Source organism: Asterias amurensis, chromosome 11 (assembly GCF_032118995.1).
Source record: "Asterias amurensis chromosome 11, ASM3211899v1".
Lineage (NCBI taxonomy): Eukaryota > Metazoa > Echinodermata > Asteroidea > Forcipulatida > Asteriidae > Asterias > Asterias amurensis.
Window position 1 is genome coordinate 21041010 of NC_092658.1, and position 21436 is coordinate 21062445.

Below are 21436 nucleotides of genomic sequence, written 5' to 3' on the forward strand. Positions count from 1 at the left end.
TAACCATTAAAATGTTCAGAAACTGCATAGCAGAACTAACACACATCGATCACACACTATACACGTCAAGCCTTCTTGCTGCAACATAATTTTTCAAGAACTTGGATTCATTCTAGCCTGTAGCTAAGTACTACAGATCCATACATCAAGGTCGACTTCAAAAACCCACAGTCTGTCTTATCAGTTGGTAATTAAGGTCAATCGATTGGGATCAACTACATCAAGGATTGAGTGAATTCAACATTGTTTCCACCGTTCCAATCCAGTCGTACTTTATGGGTCATTTTTTAAAGGTCAGTTTATTCCTTTGCTTTGCGGTAACACCATGTGTGTTTCTACATGCCAGGTAGAGTTTGTTCTTTAATAGAGAACTTTTATTCTTTCTTTATTCTACTACCGCAGAGTAGATTTATCGGATGTTCGGGAGACTTCTCAGTTCTGAAAAGAACTGCCCTGCTTTTCTAACTACTACCCGGGTGGAAGGTATATAAAATTGGCTGGGACTAATACTTTAGCTTATAATGATCGTAACTAACTGCATGACCGCGGAGTCAGTTCTTAAATTGGTCTATACGTTTCGACTAGCTTGCTCTATAGTCATCGTCAAAATTGGACTTCTCAAACATGACTGTGCAAATCAGTGCAGGGTCGAAGTGTCTATACAGCTGAGCTCAAATCAGCATCAATAACCTAGATGGGTTTACAAAGTAGAGCACCGTTGCCCCTGACGCGCGTTTAAAAATCAAATTACAGAATGTGCAAAGCCACAACCAAGGGTACACATTTTGTTATAAAGACACAACATATACATAATGGAGTAACTCCTTGCAGATCTTGTATTCAACAGACTCAAGTGCCCCTTTTCACCAATGATCTGACACAGCGATGGTTGACTGATATATCCATAACATTGAGATAACGTTTTCAAACTGTTGGTCATAAAACAATGGGAGACTTTATGGACGCTTGGTGGCAGCAGACTTAACAGGTAAAATCCATAGACCTTTTCGCAAATACTGGGGCGCGCGCGTAAAGCTTGGAATTAGATGCATTGTGGTCTAGCTGGTAGCAAAATTTGATTAATATCTATCCCACAATGCACCTCATTCAACAGTCTGCGCTTGCGCATTGGTATTTGCGATAAGGTCTATTGTTCTCGGTCATATTATGCGCACGCTCAGAACTACGTAAACAATGGAAATTTACCTGGTAAGTCTGCTGCCACCTAGCGTTTCAAAGTCTCCCATTATCTCACTGCAATTTTTAAACACAAGGCCTAGACACAAAGAATACGTACTGAAAAAATTAGTACGATGGCGTAATGGTAAACACATAATGTCCCTTGTACATACACAATTATTTTGGGGCTTGATAGTGTCTATCCAGCTGTTTAGAAAATTTGAGAAGAGAATTGTGTTCACCAAAACATACGTTTTAATTGGCAGTTTATTACGACGTAACCGTAATCGTAAACTGTGACATCACCACGCAGTGAGCTTCTAAACAATATTTATGACGTAATCGTAATCGGAAACATCATTACGAAAGTGAAAAAAGTATGGCAATCTTTTCTTAAACAAGTGTTTTTAGTTATTCCAACTTTCCTGTTTGTATGGATAGCTTTTTACAAAAAGGAACTGTGACAACATTTACTCTTTAAAGCCGTGAAGTTCGGAGGAGGCCCTCTTGTGACATTTGATATTGATACATGAGTGGCGTTTAATTATTAGCGCTACCTTCCGATACTGCGCAAGCAGCTCGAAGCTTAATTGCTTTAAAATGTTCAATAATTTCCTAAATTGACATCTCTCAATCTGTTATTCAAAATAACATTTGTCATATATTATTTTCTATACAGAAAAAATGATATAAACAATTCCGATTCCTCTTTCGAGGACTGATGAGTTGGTCTTGTTTTATCGCGAATTGATAGCCGTTTATGACCACAAACTATAGTCTAAGTACCTAACAGTGAATGCTCAATCAGGAACATGGCTCCTTTTTCAAAAATAAGATACAGATTAAAATCGAAGTTTTCACATGTCACTATGGGACAGTCACATAGCCCAAACATTGTCTCAATGGTACCTTTCATGCATGACACAGAAAGTGTACATTCAGTTCAGTGTATAGATTGTTTCTTTCTACTTGAATAAGCAATTACCATTTTAAAATAACCGTCGATGAGTTTTCACTGCATGACCAGCTGGATTGATTTCGCTGCGACTTTCTTTTTAAGTGATTTTAAAATAACCGTCGATGAGTTTTCACTGCATGACCAGCTGGATTGATTTCGCTGCGACTTTCTTTTTAAGTGAACATTGGATCTTGATTCTTTCATGCTTCGACTACTTTTGAAAGAGGTTAATAAATGAAAAGTTTTGTTTTTCTCTTCCATTATTCTGTTGCAGCTTCGACGACAGATTGAGTTCAAATCCATAGCTTTATGATGAGGAATTGTGTTTTCATTAATATTCAATGGTTTAAACGTAAACAATCCCTTTCAAAGACTTTAAACATGCCATTATCTTGCATTATAGATAGCTGGATAAACAGTGACTGCATACCAAACCGAAGATTATAGACAAAACAAAATGCTGTTAATATTTCTATTTTTTCTCGACCCAGAATCTTCAACTCTGGTCTATTGGCAGAAGTAGAACATGACATGTGGTGTATGTAATAAAACACGACTTATCGTGTCACATTACGGAATGACGTATTGTGACGTATTATGACGTAGTAGAACTTGTTTGTTAAGAGATGACGGAAGGCCTAAGGCAGTATTCGTAAATCCAGTTGAAAATATCATCGAGTGCTATGCGTTTTGTTTTATTTTGCAGTTTAACGTAGAACACTTGTTTTGGTACCATGAACTGGTGGATGAAATATTTGTAATATTCAAATTAATTTTCAGCACAAATCTAACAATACTTTGTGACCCTCCCTTTTTCAGGTACAGTATAAGGGATTATAACCAATTATAACCAATTAAACGCACAGTGAAGCATTTGCAGTTCATACACGTTTAAGTCAGAGAATGTACTCCTAAGTATAGATTGGGCTCGTACATACATTCTATCACGAATCTACACTTTCTCGTATACATTTTCCCTCACTTAAATGCACAGTGAAGCATTTCCATTTCAATGTTGAATTAGTAAATGGTCGATTTATGAATTAACGTACCATGCCGATGAGGAGAGGTCTTGAGCTGTACCATGCATGTGACTCTTTGTGTCTAACCACGATCTCGGCTTGGTTGAAGCCCTGTAAGGAAATCATACGTTTTAGTCAGAGAATAAAGGTTCTAAAGTGTAGATTCGGATGGTACATTCTATCACGATTCTAAATACACTTTTTCGTTGTCCCATTCGTGTGACTCTTTGCGAATGCACGTGCCAATCGGCCAGGGCTTTAACTCCGTCTACCTGATTGAAGCCCTGTAAGGAAACACACCTTCAAGTTAGAGATAAGACTCTAAAGTGTAGATTCGGCTCATACATTCTATCACGAATCTACACTTTCTCATCCATTCTCCTTAACCTAAATGCGCAATGAAGCATTTGCAGCTCAATAATGAATTAGGTAATTCATAGGTGTAGCGTACCCGTGCCAATGAGCGATCTTGGGTTGGACCATTCGTGGGTCTCTTTTCGAAACTACAATGGTATTGGGCTTAGGGCCTGGGTTTTCTGCCTGTTTGAAGCCCCAAAGAAAGCGCAAGTAACCAATAACTGACGAAGCCTATCAAACCCACACCCGTGTTTTCAAAAGCTATCCAGTCGAGTATTATACAATTTAAGACAAACATTTCAGAGAATGTCATATGAACATAACAAATTGATTATGGAGCACCATTAGCTTGTCAAATCAAATCCTAAACGGAGTTGTTTCAAATCCCATATCGGTTAGTATTGCAGCCTATCTTTAAAGGCACTGGACAAATTTGATACAAAGCATTTTACTCCCTCTGAACCTCTCTGAAGTAGCGTAGTTTTTGCGAAAGAGCCCTTTTCAGTCATCTATGAAAGCACAAAATTTATTGTGCAACAAGGGTGTTTTCAAGTATTGCTTGAAGCTTTGCATGGTGTGAAAAAAAGTAAAAAAAAAATAAACATGCGGGTACAACCATGTGTACATCTCTTTTGAGTGAGTGTTGGCTCTGAAAAGAGCCGGTTTGGTCTCGACGTTTCGAATGGTGTTTTTTCTGTCATTGATTTTTGCAACTTCCCTGGCCAATTGATGAACCTAAACTTTCTCCAGTCCTGAAGTATTCTGGAGTGAGAAATTATCTCACAAAAAAACTACGTTACTTCAAAGGGAGCAGTTGTCACAATGTGTTACACTATCAACATCTCCCCATTGCTAGCGTTGCAAGTAAGTTTTTATGCTTACAATCATTTTTGAGTAATTATCAATAGTGTCCAATGCCTTTAATTTCCACTGCCGATTTGTTTTCCCCCTCCCAGGACACGGTTAACTCGAGTGGCCTCGAAGGGCCATCCTATACAACCAACTGAGAATCTTTTCCAAGAGGTATATTGTGTGGGTGTGAGTGCAGGTGGACACGAGCACGCAAAATCTATTTGATATGTGAGAAAACATTTTGAAGGATTTCCGAACCTGAAAACATGTCCTTTCTATCAACTCAAGACGCAAACGGCGCAGTGTCTAGAGAAATCAACCTTCCTTAAATACACACATGTATAAGACATCACAGTCTCACAGAGATGGAAAACAGGATTTGCAAAGATACAAAATCCCATGAAAAAAAACCCCAATGAATCGTCCTTCCTTGTCTTTTTTCCCTAAGGTTCTTTGCTAATATAGTGATTAAGTTTACTTTTCTGAGAATCATTGGCTTCATACAACCGAAATTAAATATAGAAAAACTAGAAGAAAAAAAGACCACACACAATTGATTTTAGTCTTAAATGCACTGGACACTATAATTGGTAATTACTCAAAATAATTGTTAGAAAACTAACTTGGTAAGTTGATGGTATAACACATTGTGAGAAACGGCTACTTCTCAAGTAACGTAGTTGTTGAGAAAGAGGTCTCACTCGAATGACAAAAGGGCCTCAGGCCAAAAGCCTTTTCTTGGGCATTTAGTAAAATAAAAGCACACACATTTTGTGCAAAACAGGGTGTTTTTCTTTCATTATTATCTTGTAATTTCGAGGACCAATTGAGTCCAAATTTTCACAGATTTGTTATTTTATGCACATGTTGGGATACAATAAGTGAAAATACTGGTTTTTGATAATAAACAAAAGTGTCCAGCCGTCGATTCCTCAAAACTCTTCCTAACTTAAGACTAATCTTAGGACTTAGGACGAGTCCCAACCGTGGCATGCAGACCTTAAGATTGATCCTAAGTTTGGACGATTTACTCGTTCTAACTCGAGATAGGCTTAATCCTAGCGTTTCGTGAAATCGGCTGCAGCAGTGCCTTTAAGATTTAAACTGAAAATAAGTCACAGGTGTGCTTTCGTTAATGCCATACCTCTATAAACCCATCTGTGTCTAGGGTACTCAGAAACCAACGTGGCCTACCCTAATGTGTAGATTGAGTTAGGTCATACAGGCAGGCGTACGTGCATGGTAACACTAAATTTGATGTGATTTCTACTGCTTGGTTGGGTATGACATTGGGATATAAGGTTGCTCTGTGTATGCTTTTGCTAGAGTAGATGGAGCATCATTACGCCAGCGGCTTCCCACGCCATCAGATCACGAGCAACATATCCCATTAAAGACACTGGACACTATTGGTAATTGTCAAAGACTAGCCTTCACAGTTGGTGTATCTCAACATATGCATAAAATAACAAACCTGTGAAAATTTGAGCTCAGTCGGTCATCGAACTTGCGAGATAATAATGAAAGAAAAAACACCCTTGTCACACAAAGTTGTGTGCGTTTAGATGGTTGATTTCGAGACCTCAAGTTCTAAACCTCTCCCTTACTCGTTACCAAGTAAGGTTTTGTGCTAATAATTATTTTGAGTAATACCAATAGTGTCCACTCCCTTTAAAGACACTGGACACCTTATCTCAACATGCAAAGTATAACAAACCTGTGAACTCAATATTGGACGTTGCGAGAAAATAATGGAAGAAAAAACACCCTTGTCGCACAAGTTGAGTGCTTTTAGATGCTTGAGTTTGAGACCTCAGTGGAGGTCTCGAATTTAGCTCAAATATTTGAGTGAGAAATGACTTATTAGAGCTCAATATTGGTCGTCAAAGTTGCGAGATTAATAATGGAAGAAAAAACACCCTTGTCACACGAACTTGTGTGCTCTCAGATGCTTGATTTCGGGACCTCAAAATCGAATTCTGAGGTCTCGAAATCAAATTCAAACACTTCAGTGAGAAATTACTTCCTTCTCACAATGTTTTATACTATCAACAGCTCTCCATCGCTTGTTACCAAGTAAGTTTTTTATGCTAATAATTATTTTGAGTAATATTACCAATAGTGTCCAGTACCTTTAAAGTCTGTATAGTCCTACGTTTGGTAATTAATCGATATAATAATGATGAGAAAAACTTGCGGTTATGGAAAAAGATATCTCATGGTGTTACCGCAAACCAAATTTATTCTATTAATAGTGATCGAGAACAAAAAATAACAACACTTTTTAATATTGAACATAAATTTACCCCCCTTGTTTGATTGATTTGAAGACTGTAAACTCGTGACCTAGTAATTGGTGACGCGTAAAAGATAATTTATTTTTAAGTTGAACGTAAATCGGCCATGAGCTTTAGAAACTGCGCTGGAAAACTCAGGTATGCATGAAGCGCCTGCCCGTAAATTAATACAAAATCCAGTCAGTTGTTGTTAACTCGAAGCATCCAGTTTTACTTTCCAAATTATTCAAATAGTTTGAGGCTCAAACAGAAAATGGAAAAGTTAATTGGAGCGCGTGATTGCGTTGAATGACATTGCGCATGAAGTATAGCTCGTTATTAGCGCTGTACGTGCTATTGAAAGACTTTCCAAGGATACACGATATACTATGGGCAAGTCTAGTTTAACAATCAGTTAGTTCTGAAGCGGTTCAAAGTTCAGACTGGAGACAAGTCTAATTTAGCAAGCGGTGAGTTCTAAAGCGGTTCAAAGTTAAGACTGGTGACAAGTCTAATATTTATTGAACAGATAGCTCTAGAATGGTTCAAAATTCAGACAGGGGACAAGTCTAATTTATCAAGCATAGAGCGGTTCAAAGTTCAGACTGGGGACAAGTCGAGTTTATCAAGAAGCTATGTTCTAGAGCGGTTCAAAGTTCAGACTGGGGACAAGTCTACTTTATTCAAGAGGCTAGTTCTAGAGCGGGTCAAAGTTCAGACTGGAGACAAGTCCAATTATTTTATAAAGCATAGAGCGGTTCAAAGTTCATATCAATGGAGTTTTATTTTCAGGGAAAGTTAAATGAGAAAACACCTTTAAAGATGCTATGTCAGACTTTTTGCCCCAAACATTAAAAAAAATTTTTTTTTTGAGTGAATGGTATTTCAAAGAGTATCACCCGCTCCAACGAAAAAAGTTTAACTTTTACTTTTAATGGTCCGGAACCATGGCAAAAACTTAAAAGTTTCTTATAAAACACATAAGAATTGGTCACGTGATATATTGTCGGGATCCCGACAAAAACTAATTTTGAGCACTTTAGTTCACTGCTACTAATAATTGCCGGACTTTTTCGAGCAATGGCTCAAATGAAAGCTTGTAACTTTCTCGACCCCCATCAAAATACCTATTGAATTTTAAATCAAAATTTTTGAGTCAAATTTTTTCATGCATGGCAGCTAGTTGTCCCGAAGTTGCCTGTAAAAATCCCCCCGTTTGACATGGTCTTTGGTTGTTCTAAATCCATTATTCACGATTGAGTAGAATCAAGACATTATGACAATTGATGATTCTAGTTTATTCCTTAGTCGTTTGGGGACAATTCTCAGCTGTCAAATGAAATCAATAAATCAAGCATCCATCAACTTTTGTAAAAATCGTGGAAAAACTGGAAAAACAACGTATGCAATTCGTGAGATAAATATGTTAAAGCGTATTTTTTGTCAAAATATTTGAACAAACCCGTGGATATGCAATCATTAGATAGCAACTGATTGCTTAAAGCATAACTGCATTGGTAATTTAAGCACACACGATCTGATTAAGCAAGCAACTTAATCGATTAAGCACAACAAGTAGGTCTATAAGCCTTTGTTTGTTCATATGACATCTTGGATTGGCTCTCCGTGTCTACTGTGGAAGATATGGGTTTTTTGTACTTAGTAACTTCCAATAAAATTGGGATCTCTGCTATAAGATGGAACTAGACAATGTCATGGTTTTACACATACATAGTATTAGTATGTTCTGCTCAGTACAAAGGTTTACACTCATCAGTGTAAGGGTTAAAACCAAACAGTATTCTAGTATCCCGATGAAAATTTAACATCTATCTCAAAATAGTCAATGTTACTTGAGAAATCACATAAAAACAAAAGGGTCACAGAGCCTGCACGCACAACACCACTCAATGGAATAAAAAACTTCTTGCCTGCACGTACTATGTACGAAGAAAGTGGCACATCTCATAACATAATCAATGTATAGTTCCTTGTCTGCTCGAAACTCATTTCCCGGATATGACGTAACATGAGTGATGACGTAACATGAGTGATGACGTAACAGGGCCTTTTGCGAATCTTTCTGGTTCAGAGCTGTGTATTTATAGAGTTGCGACAACTTGCAATTTTGAGCCATTTTTGCACACAGGGTACCAGACTAGGCTTAGCCTGAGCTTGTGGCGTCACACTTCGAGGCTTATTAGTAACGCCAGATACCAGCCTTTTAAGCACCTGGCAGGATCCTGCTATATAGATGTACCTTTGACTTTGCATCATTTTACATGGAGATAAAAAAAAAAAATCAGACGGTTCCAAAAACCATACTCCCTTTAACATAGATATCGCCTATATTAACACTGTGCCGACGGGCTTTCATAAACACTTGCTCAGCTTCGACTTCCGGTAATTACCGGCAGAAAAAGACCCCAAGCCTTTTTCTTTTAAAATGCATTACTCTTTTCTTCAAACCCCAAATCTCTGTTAATCCAGGCGGTTTTATTGTGTTTTTCTACATGTGAAATTGATTTGTTTTTTCATGTTTGGGAATTACATGAACTGCCATAGGGGAACATTCCTTGTTATTGAATCGGCGGTAGAAAGCGCGCGCAAATGTTCATCGCCATGACAACTAGTCCTGGTTGTGTTGACTTTTATGCAGTATTCAAATTATGGCGCCAAGCTTGAGTAACTTCTGTGTTTTCTTGTCTAATGGATATCAAATAAAAAGTCTATTTATAAATCAAGAACCCCGAGGACCCTCCAACACCAACTGGATTGAGTTATGTAAAAAAAAAGTTATACGAAATCATTCATAACTTGTATTATACGCCATTTTGACGATGACAGTTAATTTGGGTTGATAGCCCGATCAGATAAGTGTAGTCCTAACCTTGAAGTAAACAACAACATAAACAACAACAGAGCTGATTACTAAACATTTACTTTTAAAACCACTGTGTATACAAGATAGACATTCACTGTACAAACCTATATGAAAGTCCAATGTCCAATATCGATGCACAAGATAGACATCACTGTACAAACCTATGTGAAAGTCCAATGTCCAATATTGATATACAAGATAGACATTCACTGTACAAACCTATGTGAAAGTCCAATGTCCAATATTGATGTACAAGATAGACATTCGCTGTACAAACATATGTGAAAGTCCAATGTCCAATATCGATGTACAAAATAAACATTCACTATTCAAACCTATTTGAATGTCCAATATTCAATATCAAACTATAACTAAGTTCGGGCCAAGCCGAATGAAATAAGGTTTCATTAATCCAGAATAATTCCCAAAAGCTCCTTGCAAATATTTTATGTCTGTACACACAGGCCTAGAAGGTTCTTTGTATATTGTAGCTTTACTTATCAAACCCTTCAAGTCCGACAATTAGGAAGTATTTCCCCAGAGATTCCTTGGGATAATTGTTTAGATTTGTTACCGGTACTTCAAAGTTGCATCGGCAAAGTTTTCACCGAAAGAGCAAAATTAATCTCGTCTCCGAACGAAGTTAGACAGATGATATATTTTCAAGAAAAAAGAGAGAATACTTTTGTTAGTGCCACGCACAGTGCACGAACAACTTGTAGCATGCACATTTCACCTCAAAATAATGTAGTTATGGAAAAAGAAGCTGTTATGCCCCGAATCTCAGAGGCGTTACTGTCAGTAATGCTTCTCATCTTGAATACTCACTCCGGATTTTCAGCGATATCTCCAAAACAAGACCACCTTTTGAAATAAAATTTTCACAGGTTAGTTTTGTTGTTTACATCTATATTAAATTAACAACAGTACTTAATTCTTAGTTAAGAATGAAAAGTTATGATATATTTTCTGGATGATGTTTTGTCTTTGTACCCATACATGTACATGTACATGTTTTTTATGTACGTCAGTGTTGTGATAGTCTGTTGGTGTGTTTGTTTGTTTGTTCGTTTTTTTGTCTGTCCGTAGGTACGGGAACAAAAGCCTTGCTTCACCTTATGCCAAGATGTTGTCCCGTTTGTAATTATTTACTCAACTTCCGTGTAAATTGTTATTGTCTTTACTACATCTGTGGTTTGCCATTATTTATTCATTATCATGTATATTAACTTTAATGATGTACACACATGTACACTTTATGGCAACATTAAAATAAACGTATTGAAATATATCTATATTTGATTAAAACAATTTAGCGATTCCATAAACCAAAGGTATACTTTTCCTTTAAGACAAGTGTTACTGTCATCGAGATTTTAATTTTTACCAGTAATCTCGAACTTTTGAGGACGCGATGACAACCAAACAACACCTGATCAGATCGTGTGATATGAACTTTCTATTACACGAGGTTACCGAAATAGACCAACCACTATTTTCATTTCCACATGAGATGTTTTTCCAACTGCAAAAGATAAAGATGAGAGTAATACCTTCAAGATTGGTCCATGTTTGGAATTTCCTTCAAAGTAAACTAGATGTGATGTAGAATAGTATCCAAAACCTCTCAATCATAATTTCCCAAATGTCCTAGTCTCCGCTCAAGCATGCTTGAAATGAAATAGTTGCAGAGGGGGTATTTTTGGTGCACTGTGTACTTACACTGTTTAACTATTTCAGCCGTTCTCGAGTTGAGTGTTCTGTGTATATGACTGCGAGCTCTGAGCTGCTCGCCCCATGACATGACGAACGTGGCTTTCTCGGCCCAACCTCGACCCAGGTTTTAAAATAATTATCGACCCCACTTACTAGGAGAGGGAGCACGAGGAGGAGTGTTTTTGAACGAGGTCGATCGAAGTTATCACGGTACTTAACTCTTGTAATACTTTGTGGTAATGGCACGGACAAGAGGGGTGGGGACTATTTCGAAGAAAACAGCTATGAAGGGAGGAAATAGTAAGAAATGAAGAAGATAATGAAGAAATAAAAACCTAACTTTTTAAGGCACTGAGCAGGTGTAAACAATGGCGTGCCCAGAAAACATGCTGATGTTTTTTCTTTTTTATTTTAACTTGGGATCCTCTGTTACCAATCCCTCCTCCAGAGATATATTTTTTAAAGTGTTCCATTCCAAGATATACCAAAAGTTAAACCTCCACATCACCCATGAAAATGCTGCTTTATGCCTGCTCCATCGTCCACCTTTCATGTCATAATGAATATCGTGTGCAATAGGTTTAAAACAAACTACAAAGAAATGATAAAATGCCGGATGCTCTTATTGGTAATGTATGGTACATGTTTGTTAATCACTCCTAACATCAATAAAGGCCTACTTGGTTAGAAGTTACAGCAGATTCCGATAAAAGTTTCTGTCAAATACGTTTCTCATTTTGTGTGTTCCTTGGGAGACTTTTGGGACGCTTGGTGGCAGCAGACATACCAGGTAAAGTCCGTTGCTCTTGGTAATTTGCGCATGCTCAGAACTACACAAACAATGGAAATTTACCTGGTAAGTCTGCTGCCACCTAGCGTCCCAAAGTCTCCTATTGGAGATTATTCTTTCTGCGTCGACATAAACGCTTCGAGTTTTCTGCGATACATAAAAAAACTATAACCTTTTAAAAGGAAATTTTCACAGGTTAGTTTGAATGTATGACTGTACAATTTTTAAAAGAATTAAACCAATCAAACGGTTTCAAAAACCAACGAAACACGTCCCCTTTAAATGAACATGTTGCCTTGGATCGGTCGAGTTGGTCTTTGAAAAGCGTTTGTAACCGTTTGATATAAAATGCATATGGTTAGAAAGATGTTTAAAAAGTAGAATACAATGATCCACACACATTTGCCTCGAAATTGCATGGTTTTCCTTTTGCTTTGCAAACTAACACGGTCGGCCATTTATGGGAGTCAAAAATTTGACCTACTCGACCGATCCAAGGCAATGTGTTCCTTTAAGTTTGCAATGATTAGAGATGATCCAAAATAACGTGTTTAAAAAGCATCTCCTTGATTGTTATAGACCCAGCCGTAATATGACTAGCTCTAAATCATTCAAATTGTTCAGAACTCACTTGCAATTACTTGACACTCTTCTCTTCTTAAATGTTTACCTCCTCCCCCAGCCCTTCTCATAATTGAAATCTTCCCCCAAACGCCAGAGGTAAATACGTAGTTATTGAAAATACAATAATATGTTAATAGTATGCACAAAGAAATCAATAAGCAGACAGTTGAAGCGCAGTGTATTTGTTTTTCCTCCGGAGTTGTGAAAATGTCAACGGACGTTACAGAAGAAAAAACCCAGTCTATAATTTGTATCTGTCACATATTCACTCAGATATTCGAAGTCTATAACCATCTTTGTTTATTTAGCGTGTACCGAATGGCCCGATATGTCTACATCGTAATAGGCACATAAACTTGTGTATTAAAGACACCGGACACTATTGGTAATTATTCAAAATAATTGTTAGCATAAAAACTTACTTTGACACGAGCAATGGAGAGATGTTGATGTATAAAACATTGCGAGAAACGGCTCCCTCTGAAGTAACGTATAGTTTTTGAGAAAGAGGTTATTTCTTACTCAAATATTAAAGACTTCAAGCCTGAAGTCTTTCTTAAGCAACTTAAACCACACAAGAGTGTTTTCGAAGATTTGTAATTTTAGGCAACTGTTGGGATACACCAAGTGAGAATACTGGGCCAAGTTTCATAAAGCCCGTAAGCACAAACATTTTCTTAGCACGCAAAAGTATTGCTTTACAGAAACAGGTTATCAGCCAAAATTACATTAAGTTAACACTATAATGTGCAACACTCGGTTTTTGCTTATCATTAACTTTTGCTGATCATTATATGGGCCCTGGATTGTCTTTGACAATTACCAAAGGTGTCCAGTGCATTTAACGGTAGACGATTAAAACAATTTCAAATTGTGACATTTTTGGGGCAATCATTTCAATGGTTTTCAATTAAGTTCTGCGCCATGGCTTATCAAGATTGCACCACCTGCCTGGGGGGAATGGACGCTTGGATCCATAATAACATTATATGTGCTAATGTACCGTCGAAAACCCAAATACATTAACGAGATGAAACCATGAAATGCATCATGAAATATTATTCGACCTTAGCGCTATCATTTACCAGAACTTACACTTCAAAAAGGTTGGTACACTTTTGCAATAATTTGAACCTGGTGAATGGATGTATCATCGTCTAAAAAAAAAAAAAAAAAAAAAGGGGGGCCTATAAAAAGAGATATGAAAGTCTCATATCAGTCCAAGTTATTACCGGTTTGTTATTTGATATGTATCTAGTTTCTATATATAAGACCTATAGGATTATGTTTCCGGGATATTCTGTCGCTTTCAACTTGCATGGGGGAATTTGTATGACTAGATGTAAAGTGAAAGTAACATGGGAAGTACGGAATCATTTTTCTGTCACCTTAAAGTACGAATCGTAAACTGGAGTACAAAAGGACAATAATGAGATGGGTGCGGTACTGTTTCGAAAGTGGGGCGCGCGAACCTTTGCCTGGCAGCAATATTTAACTATATTGTATATAATAATAATATTAGAAGAAGGTGAAGCGCAGGATATCCATCACAAGTGATACTCATGGCGCAAGGAAGGAAACACGTATAATAGTGAAAAGCAGCAGGCTTAACAGATTTTAAAGTCACCTGGAAATATATATTTTTTTTCAAACATAAGAGTATATGCTTACGAACAATAAAACAATTTTTTTTAGTAATTGTCACGATTTATATGTTTAAAAAATATATAAAGTTGTTTGGTGGGCTGACTCCGCCTACCCCTTTTTTGACGTCAATCGAGGCAGACTTTGCCTGCAATGCGTATAGTAAACACACGTGCAAAGTACATGACGTCCAAGTCGTGAGTTGGTACATTTCAAAAAGTGTTTTTCTGCATTCAGCAGCAATACACCTGATCGGCATTGCCGGAAAAAAAATTGTTTTGAAACGTACAAACTCACGACTTGGTCCGTACATGTACTTTGCAATTGTGTTTACTCTACGCATTACAGGCAAAGTCTGCCTCGATTTACGTCACGAACAGCGCCCTCTCGGGTCGGGGTCTACTCTTAAATTTGTAAATCTTAGATTTTTTAAAACCTTAGTTAACTGATTATTCACATTCTGCTCATCAAAACACATATATTAGTGACAAAAGCTTTATTTTGAAAAAATACCACTTCCAGGTGACTTTAAGGATGTGGTACTTTTTGTTACACAAAACACAATGCCCACAGATTTACATTGAACTTACACCGTTTGAAGATAATGATAGTAGAAAGCGTACCTTAAAATATATAGTTGCTGAGGTGCTGTAGTTCTTGAGAAATGAGTAAAACAATGTCATCAAAATACGTTTTTCTATACTCAAATAATTTTCGTCTCATGATCACTGAGACGAATTTTTTTTTTCATGACATTGTTTTACTAATTTCTCAAAAACTACAGCACCTCAGCAAGTAATATTTTAAGGTACGCTTTCTACTATATCTTCAAACCGTGTTAGTTTAAAGGAAATCTGTTGATATTGTGGTTTGTCCTAAAAAAATACCATGTACTTTTAAAAGAGATGTCAAATTTCGCATGTGGCCTTTTGTGCTCGAAAACGGCGAGGTGACTTTACATTGTCAACGAAAACTTTGTTCTTTTAAATTTAAAGGTTAAGAACAGAGAACATCCCCAAAAGTTTTTCCCCTCAATTTTGGTCAATATGTAAATATTTCAATATTTGGATATACTTGTCAACATGTTCAGCGAACATGTTCAAAAAGCCCTGTCGCACTCATTGTTGTGGGTTTGGGGAACAACCTGTAACGAAGAAGTGAATGATTTAAGACATCTTTAAATTATTTGTTTGTACCTTTAAACATAAGTATCTCGGTACTTTCCCGTAAGAAGAGTAGTAATATTTTCACACATTTTTTCTCTCGGGTGGTGCAATTTTTCAATATTTTGCAAAGGGTAAATTTCAGAAATTTCAGCGGAATCGTGTGATACTAGACGAAATGATAACATGACGCTACCGTGCTCCAACTCTCTGACATATCAGCCATCGATCTTTCAATTTAAACATTCACTCAATATAAAGAGAAAACTAATTTTATTGCATGCTGCGACAATTCACATCATTAGTGGCAAATTTAATTTGCGTGTGTTGAAAAGTTTCCACGGATCTGCCTTAAGGTTTATGGTTAAGAATACGGACCCAACGGGAAACCGTATTGAAAGCCAATGGCTGTCTGACCGGTTATTGGACGAAGTGACTATCGGTGTTTCGTGGCTAGGGTATTGGCCTGGGTTGTGGTGGAATGTGACCGGCAGCCATACTTTAAGCATCGTCACTGGCCATGTTTCTCGAGAAGTCACGAGATTTTGCAATTAGCTTCCTCGTGGACCCTATATACCCTCACGTTATTTCCTGTTAGTTTTGTGGTTTGAGATATCTGAAGGCCTTGACGTCAATAATCGCACATCACTTCAGAACAGTTTTAATCACCAAGTAATTCTTCAATTCTACAGTTTGTTTTTTAATACTTTCAACTGGGATTGCTTTGAAATCGATGCTTTGTGAACTGTTGTGTTGTATTCGTTATTTTGTTGTCCTTCTTTAAGAATACAAATCAGACAGTCTCCCATCACTTTTAGAATGCGTCAATTAAAAGTTTTATTCACAATTAGTAATCTTACAATCTGTACTGTGGTAAGTTTAAACTTGGATTGCTTTGCGCAGTGCATCGATGCTTGATGCTTTGTGACATGTTTTTGTATCGATATTTTAGTGTAGTTCTTGAAAATGGGATAGGCTCATTAAGTTCGAAATTAAATAAGATAAGAATAACAGAAAAATGAGCTGAGTGTTATACTAAAACTTACGTATCGGTGTCCTAATTTCAGCAAACCCTCTTTTAATCTTATCTTCGTGTAACTCTTCTTTAAATAATATATCAGAAACGCTCCTATAGTGGCAAGATTATTAAATTAATTTCAAAATCTACTACACATTTCTGTAATGAAAAGAGCGAAATCAGATCCAGCTGATTGCATCAGTTAGCGCTATTAGACAACTTCATAGTCTCACTGTTGCGGTCGAGATGTCTCCGAGGACAGTGGGAACAAACGCTAGTTCAACGACCTGCGCTTCGCGCTTCAAACGGCCGCGTGTTTGCGAAATGACAAATACGAGTCCGATATTTATCAGGCACGATCTAATTAGTTGGTTGACGCTCTACCTTCGGGGTACCCGGCCGAAGCAATCAAGGCTAGCCGTGCTCTGGGTGACCAGTTAGGGACACTTGGGCTTTCACCCTGTAATGTATAGAAAGCAATATGCCAGACCTCTGGACATCATGTTTCTGCCACCGTTGGAAATTAAGGTAATTTACAGTTAGACGTTGGAGTTTGGGTTGATTATGGAGTAAAGTGAGATTTAGCCAAAAAAAACTAATTACTGTTCGTAATTGGTCCTTCAAAAGTTTCATTATCCCACGAAGGATCTACAATTTACCTAACAAGATTTCGATTGTTTTCATCTTCTTTGAAACCACTGTGTACGTCTTGTGGTTTTAAGTAAGCAATCTAACGACTACGGTTTATCTTAGCTTTCAACATGATGCCGTGCACAACATGACGTCACCTTCTAGAAACAAGGCCCTAGATGTCAATAAATACCTATTAGCTGAGAGGTGTGCGCGGTGCGAACATGCACGTACACCTTTTTTACTTCAAATAGTGATCATGTCGTCTCTTCCGTGAAAACTTCTATATTTTCCCTCCTAGCCTCACCTCCAGTGTTCCGCTGAAGTTAAGTTTGAAACTCTTCATAGTTTATTAAACAGAAACCAAAGTCAGCTTGAAAAGCTTACAGACCACAAATGATGAGGCAAGCTTAAAAAAGAGCCCATAAAACACCACAACTATTTCAGCAGCAAAAACAACAATATCCATGACGACGGCGACGACGACGACAACGACGACGACGGCGACGACGACGACAACGACAACTACAACAATAGTAACAGCAGCAACGACAAAAACAACAACAGTAACAACAACAACTCCAAAAGCAGCAGCAGCAGCAACCAACAATAAACACCCCCAAGAAAAACATATAGAAATATGAAAATACACTAACCTACAACAACATAACAGCAGCAGCAACAACAATAAGACACCATTTTCTAAATTATGACGGGAGGAGAAGGACAACTAATATCAAATCTTTGAAAGACGTCCTCAACTTTCAAAGAACGAAAATGTCTTCTGAATATTTGTGCAGACTCAAGCCTCTGTGTAAGACATAGCTTCAAGGTATCGCTTACCTCATTGCAGCGATCGTTAACGATGATATTTTACTGAGCAGTTCAAACCACGACTTCGTACTCTTCCCATAATGTTGCTTCAGTTTCGCTTTCAGAGATTATCAAATGAATCAAGTTGTCCCCATTGGGTCCAAAAGGTTTATAAATACAGGCAATCGTGTTACAAGGAATTACTCAAACTAACTGTGATCAACTCGTGGACGATTTAATCACCGTGTAATAACATAGATCTTTCTATTTTAATTGGCCTGTCACGAATTTTCCCTGGGAGTCAACATTCAAGGAATTTTTTTCCAAGAATAGAGGCGGCTTCGCTTGGAACGAAACACATTTGAGCTATAATGACAAAATCACGAAGCCAAACCGCTTCCTATTCAATCCTTGATTTATAGTTTTGTTGATATGACCATTTAGCTTGCAAGTCGTGGGGCTTTTAATAATAATACAAAAATAAGTAAGATGCATGTTTTTGGCCCGATTTCGAGAAAGCATTTCGAGACAAATTGTCAGTATTACCATAGTGATTTGTATTGTGACCTCACACCTTTAATACTTAACAACTACGATTGATTTGCAGTTAAGATCAACCTTAGCTCTTTGTGAAACCGGCCCCCAGAATGCTATGCAATGTGATCTGTCAGTGGGGCCGAGGTTGTAGATAAATATAACATAACATAATTTACGCATCAATCCGGTCACGTCCCCCAAGGCTTGGTTATTTAGACATACAATCATGACACCGGAGATGGGATGGTCAAAACTGTAAATGGGATTGGGATGCTTGGAGGGGCAGAACACATTAGGAACGAGAGAGTGACGAGTTGGAGAGAAATCTAGGATAGTTATAAATATGCTTTTCGCTGAGCAATGTTTGCTCAGTTTAGCCGAACAAGTTTGTAAGCACAAACGCAATTCAAAGGTTGGCAAGTGGGCGGCCAGTACAGTGTGCATGATGTATTTGCAGTGTTACGTCGGTCACTTACTAAAGATAGCGTACGTTTTATAGAGGTTACAGTGCACAGTTATGAGCTATAGAAAATCGTATACATTTAGAACAAAAAACGGCCCTTAGCCAAGTTCTTTTAGTTTAGGCGTCGAAATCAATCATTTCCAGAATTGGTATGCTAAGTTGATACTCGGATAAAGAATATTGTGCATGCAGGCCCCTGGACCAGTTCACGACTCTTTATTCCAAATCGGAAGGAAAATATAGGCCAAAGGCTTAAGAACCTTCTTTTCAAAAGTTCTCTTTATGAAGAAATCTAATATCAACGTACATGGTAGACATTCACTGTACAACCCAACGTGAACTTCCAATGTCCGATACAAAAAACACCGTAGATATTCCCTGTACAAACCAATGTGAATGTCGAATATCCAATATCGAAGAACATCATTATTACTCACTGTACAAACCATACGTGAATATCCAATGTCCAATAACATAACTAAAAAGCAACATTGATATTTACTGTGCAAACCTACGTGATTATCCATTGTCCGATATCTAAAAAGCAACATTGACATTCGCTGTACAAACCTACGTGAATGTCCAACGTCCAATAACTAAAAAGCAACATTGATATTTACTGCATAAACCTATACGTGAATATCCAATGTCCAATATCTAAAAAGCAACATTGATATACGCTATACAAACCTACGTGAATGACCAATGTCCGATATCGAAAAGGCAACATTGATATTCGCTGTACAAATCTAGGTAATGTCCAATATTTAATATCAAACTAACTTTACTGTCATCTCTATCTGCTGATATTTCCCTACGTAACATCTAAAGAATAAACGATGAATTACTACTAATATTATTATGTCAAAGTTTAAGTGATTTGGCAGACTGGCTTCACGAGGAGCGGCAGCTTAGTTTCTGATTGAACAACACATTACGTTGATATAGCTGGTATCTTTCAAATTAGTCAAGATTGTTCATGGTTAGACTGGAAACGGCGAGGTCTCGAACTGAAGCAAACATGACTGTTTGCCAATAGAGAAAAGTGAAAGATCAAGACATCGTACAGTTAACAACGGGAGTATTTCCTTAAAGGCACTGTACATGTTTGGTAATTGTCAAAGACCAGTGTTCTCACTTGGTGTATCCCATCATAACCATAAAAATAACAAGCCTGTGAAAATTTGGGCTCAATTGGTCATCGAAGTTGCGAGAAAATGATGAAAGAAAAAACACCCTTATTGGACGAATTTGTGCGCGGTCAGATAGGAATAAAAGACTTCTAGCGAGAAGTCTTTTAATATTTTAGTGAGAAATTACCTCATTCTCAAAAACTACGTTACTTTAGAGGGAGCCGTTTCTCACAATGTTATATACTATCAACAGCTCTTCAATGCTCGTTACCAAGTCAGTTTTTAAGTTAATATATTTTGTTTTGAGTAATTACCAAACGTGTACCTTCCCTTTAAGGAACAAGACGGCCTAGAGTGCTCTTTGAGCTTAGACGAGAAATGTTCTTGGCAGGCCAATAAAACGTCCCTGTACATTTCCCATTTTGGTTTAAAGCGTTCCTGGAGTGTGTACAAACTAAGAGGAAATGAAACTTTCCTTTAAAGGAACACTACATAATTGATTTTTGCTAACAAAACAGTTGCTGGCAGTGTAAGCACTTTATGTAATCCACCATACAAAATAAACCGATGAACCTGTAGAAGTTGCAGATCGATCGGCCATCTGGGTCACAAGAAAATTGTGAAAACCAGATTACACATTTTGCTTGCCATCGATTTAAACAAAATAATGAGTGAAACTCTCACTGAGTAATAAACTCCAAACGGGATATTAGGTTTATTAATTTCTCATCAAATATGACATTTCAGATATAAATATTTCAAGGGATGTTTCCTACATCATCATCATTAGACCGTGTAAGTTTTATGTAAATCTTTGATATTTTAGACGAGTTGTTTTCATACCAATTCTGTTATGTTCCTTTAAAATATTGCACTTTGTTAGAGTTACGTGCTTCATGACATGTGAAGTGTAATATTTGAAAAGCCTGTCTAAGACAGCCCAGCAGTGGCACCAGTTTAACGCCATAAAAGCAGCGTTATTAACTACGCGAACCCGCGGGGTCTTTAAACAGTATGATAAATCACGTGCAGTGATCCTTATCGGAATAGTAATTCACTGGGTGACTTTGGAGTAGAATACCTACGGCTTTAATGGTATCAAGAAAGGAATCTTCATGGAACAGTTAACTTAATACAATCATAGTGTGGTCCTTGTGAATGGTGTCTTCTCATTCTGAATACTGATTTATACATTCATGGGAATTCATGATTTGGAGGAAGTAGAAAGAGGGATTGAAAATTAATGTGCATGCTTTGGGTTAGGGCATAATAAGACTGGTCTGTAGAAGCGACTACTAAATGTACAACAGTCAAACGGCTCCAAAAACACGTTACTTTAAAGGAACACATTGCCTTGGATCGGACGAGTTGGTCCAT

The 21436-nt window shown here is 37.4% G+C and overlaps 1 protein-coding gene across 3 annotated transcripts in view; it reads right to left on the reverse strand.

Annotated features, from left to right (window-relative positions):
• Positions 1–21436, reverse strand: part of LOC139943834 (AP-4 complex accessory subunit tepsin-like) — a 226851-nt gene that overhangs the window by 33902 nt on the left and 171513 nt on the right. For 2 of the 3 annotated variants that reach the window (XM_071940668.1, XM_071940667.1), the window contains exon 9: positions 3190–3270. In XM_071940668.1, coding sequence (XP_071796769.1) covers positions 3190–3192 — 3 coding nt within the window. In that variant the 5' untranslated portion in view covers positions 3193–3270. Of the gene's footprint in view, positions 1–3189; positions 3271–21436 lie in introns of those variants that run through there. The other variant, XM_071940666.1, reaches the window with a different exon arrangement.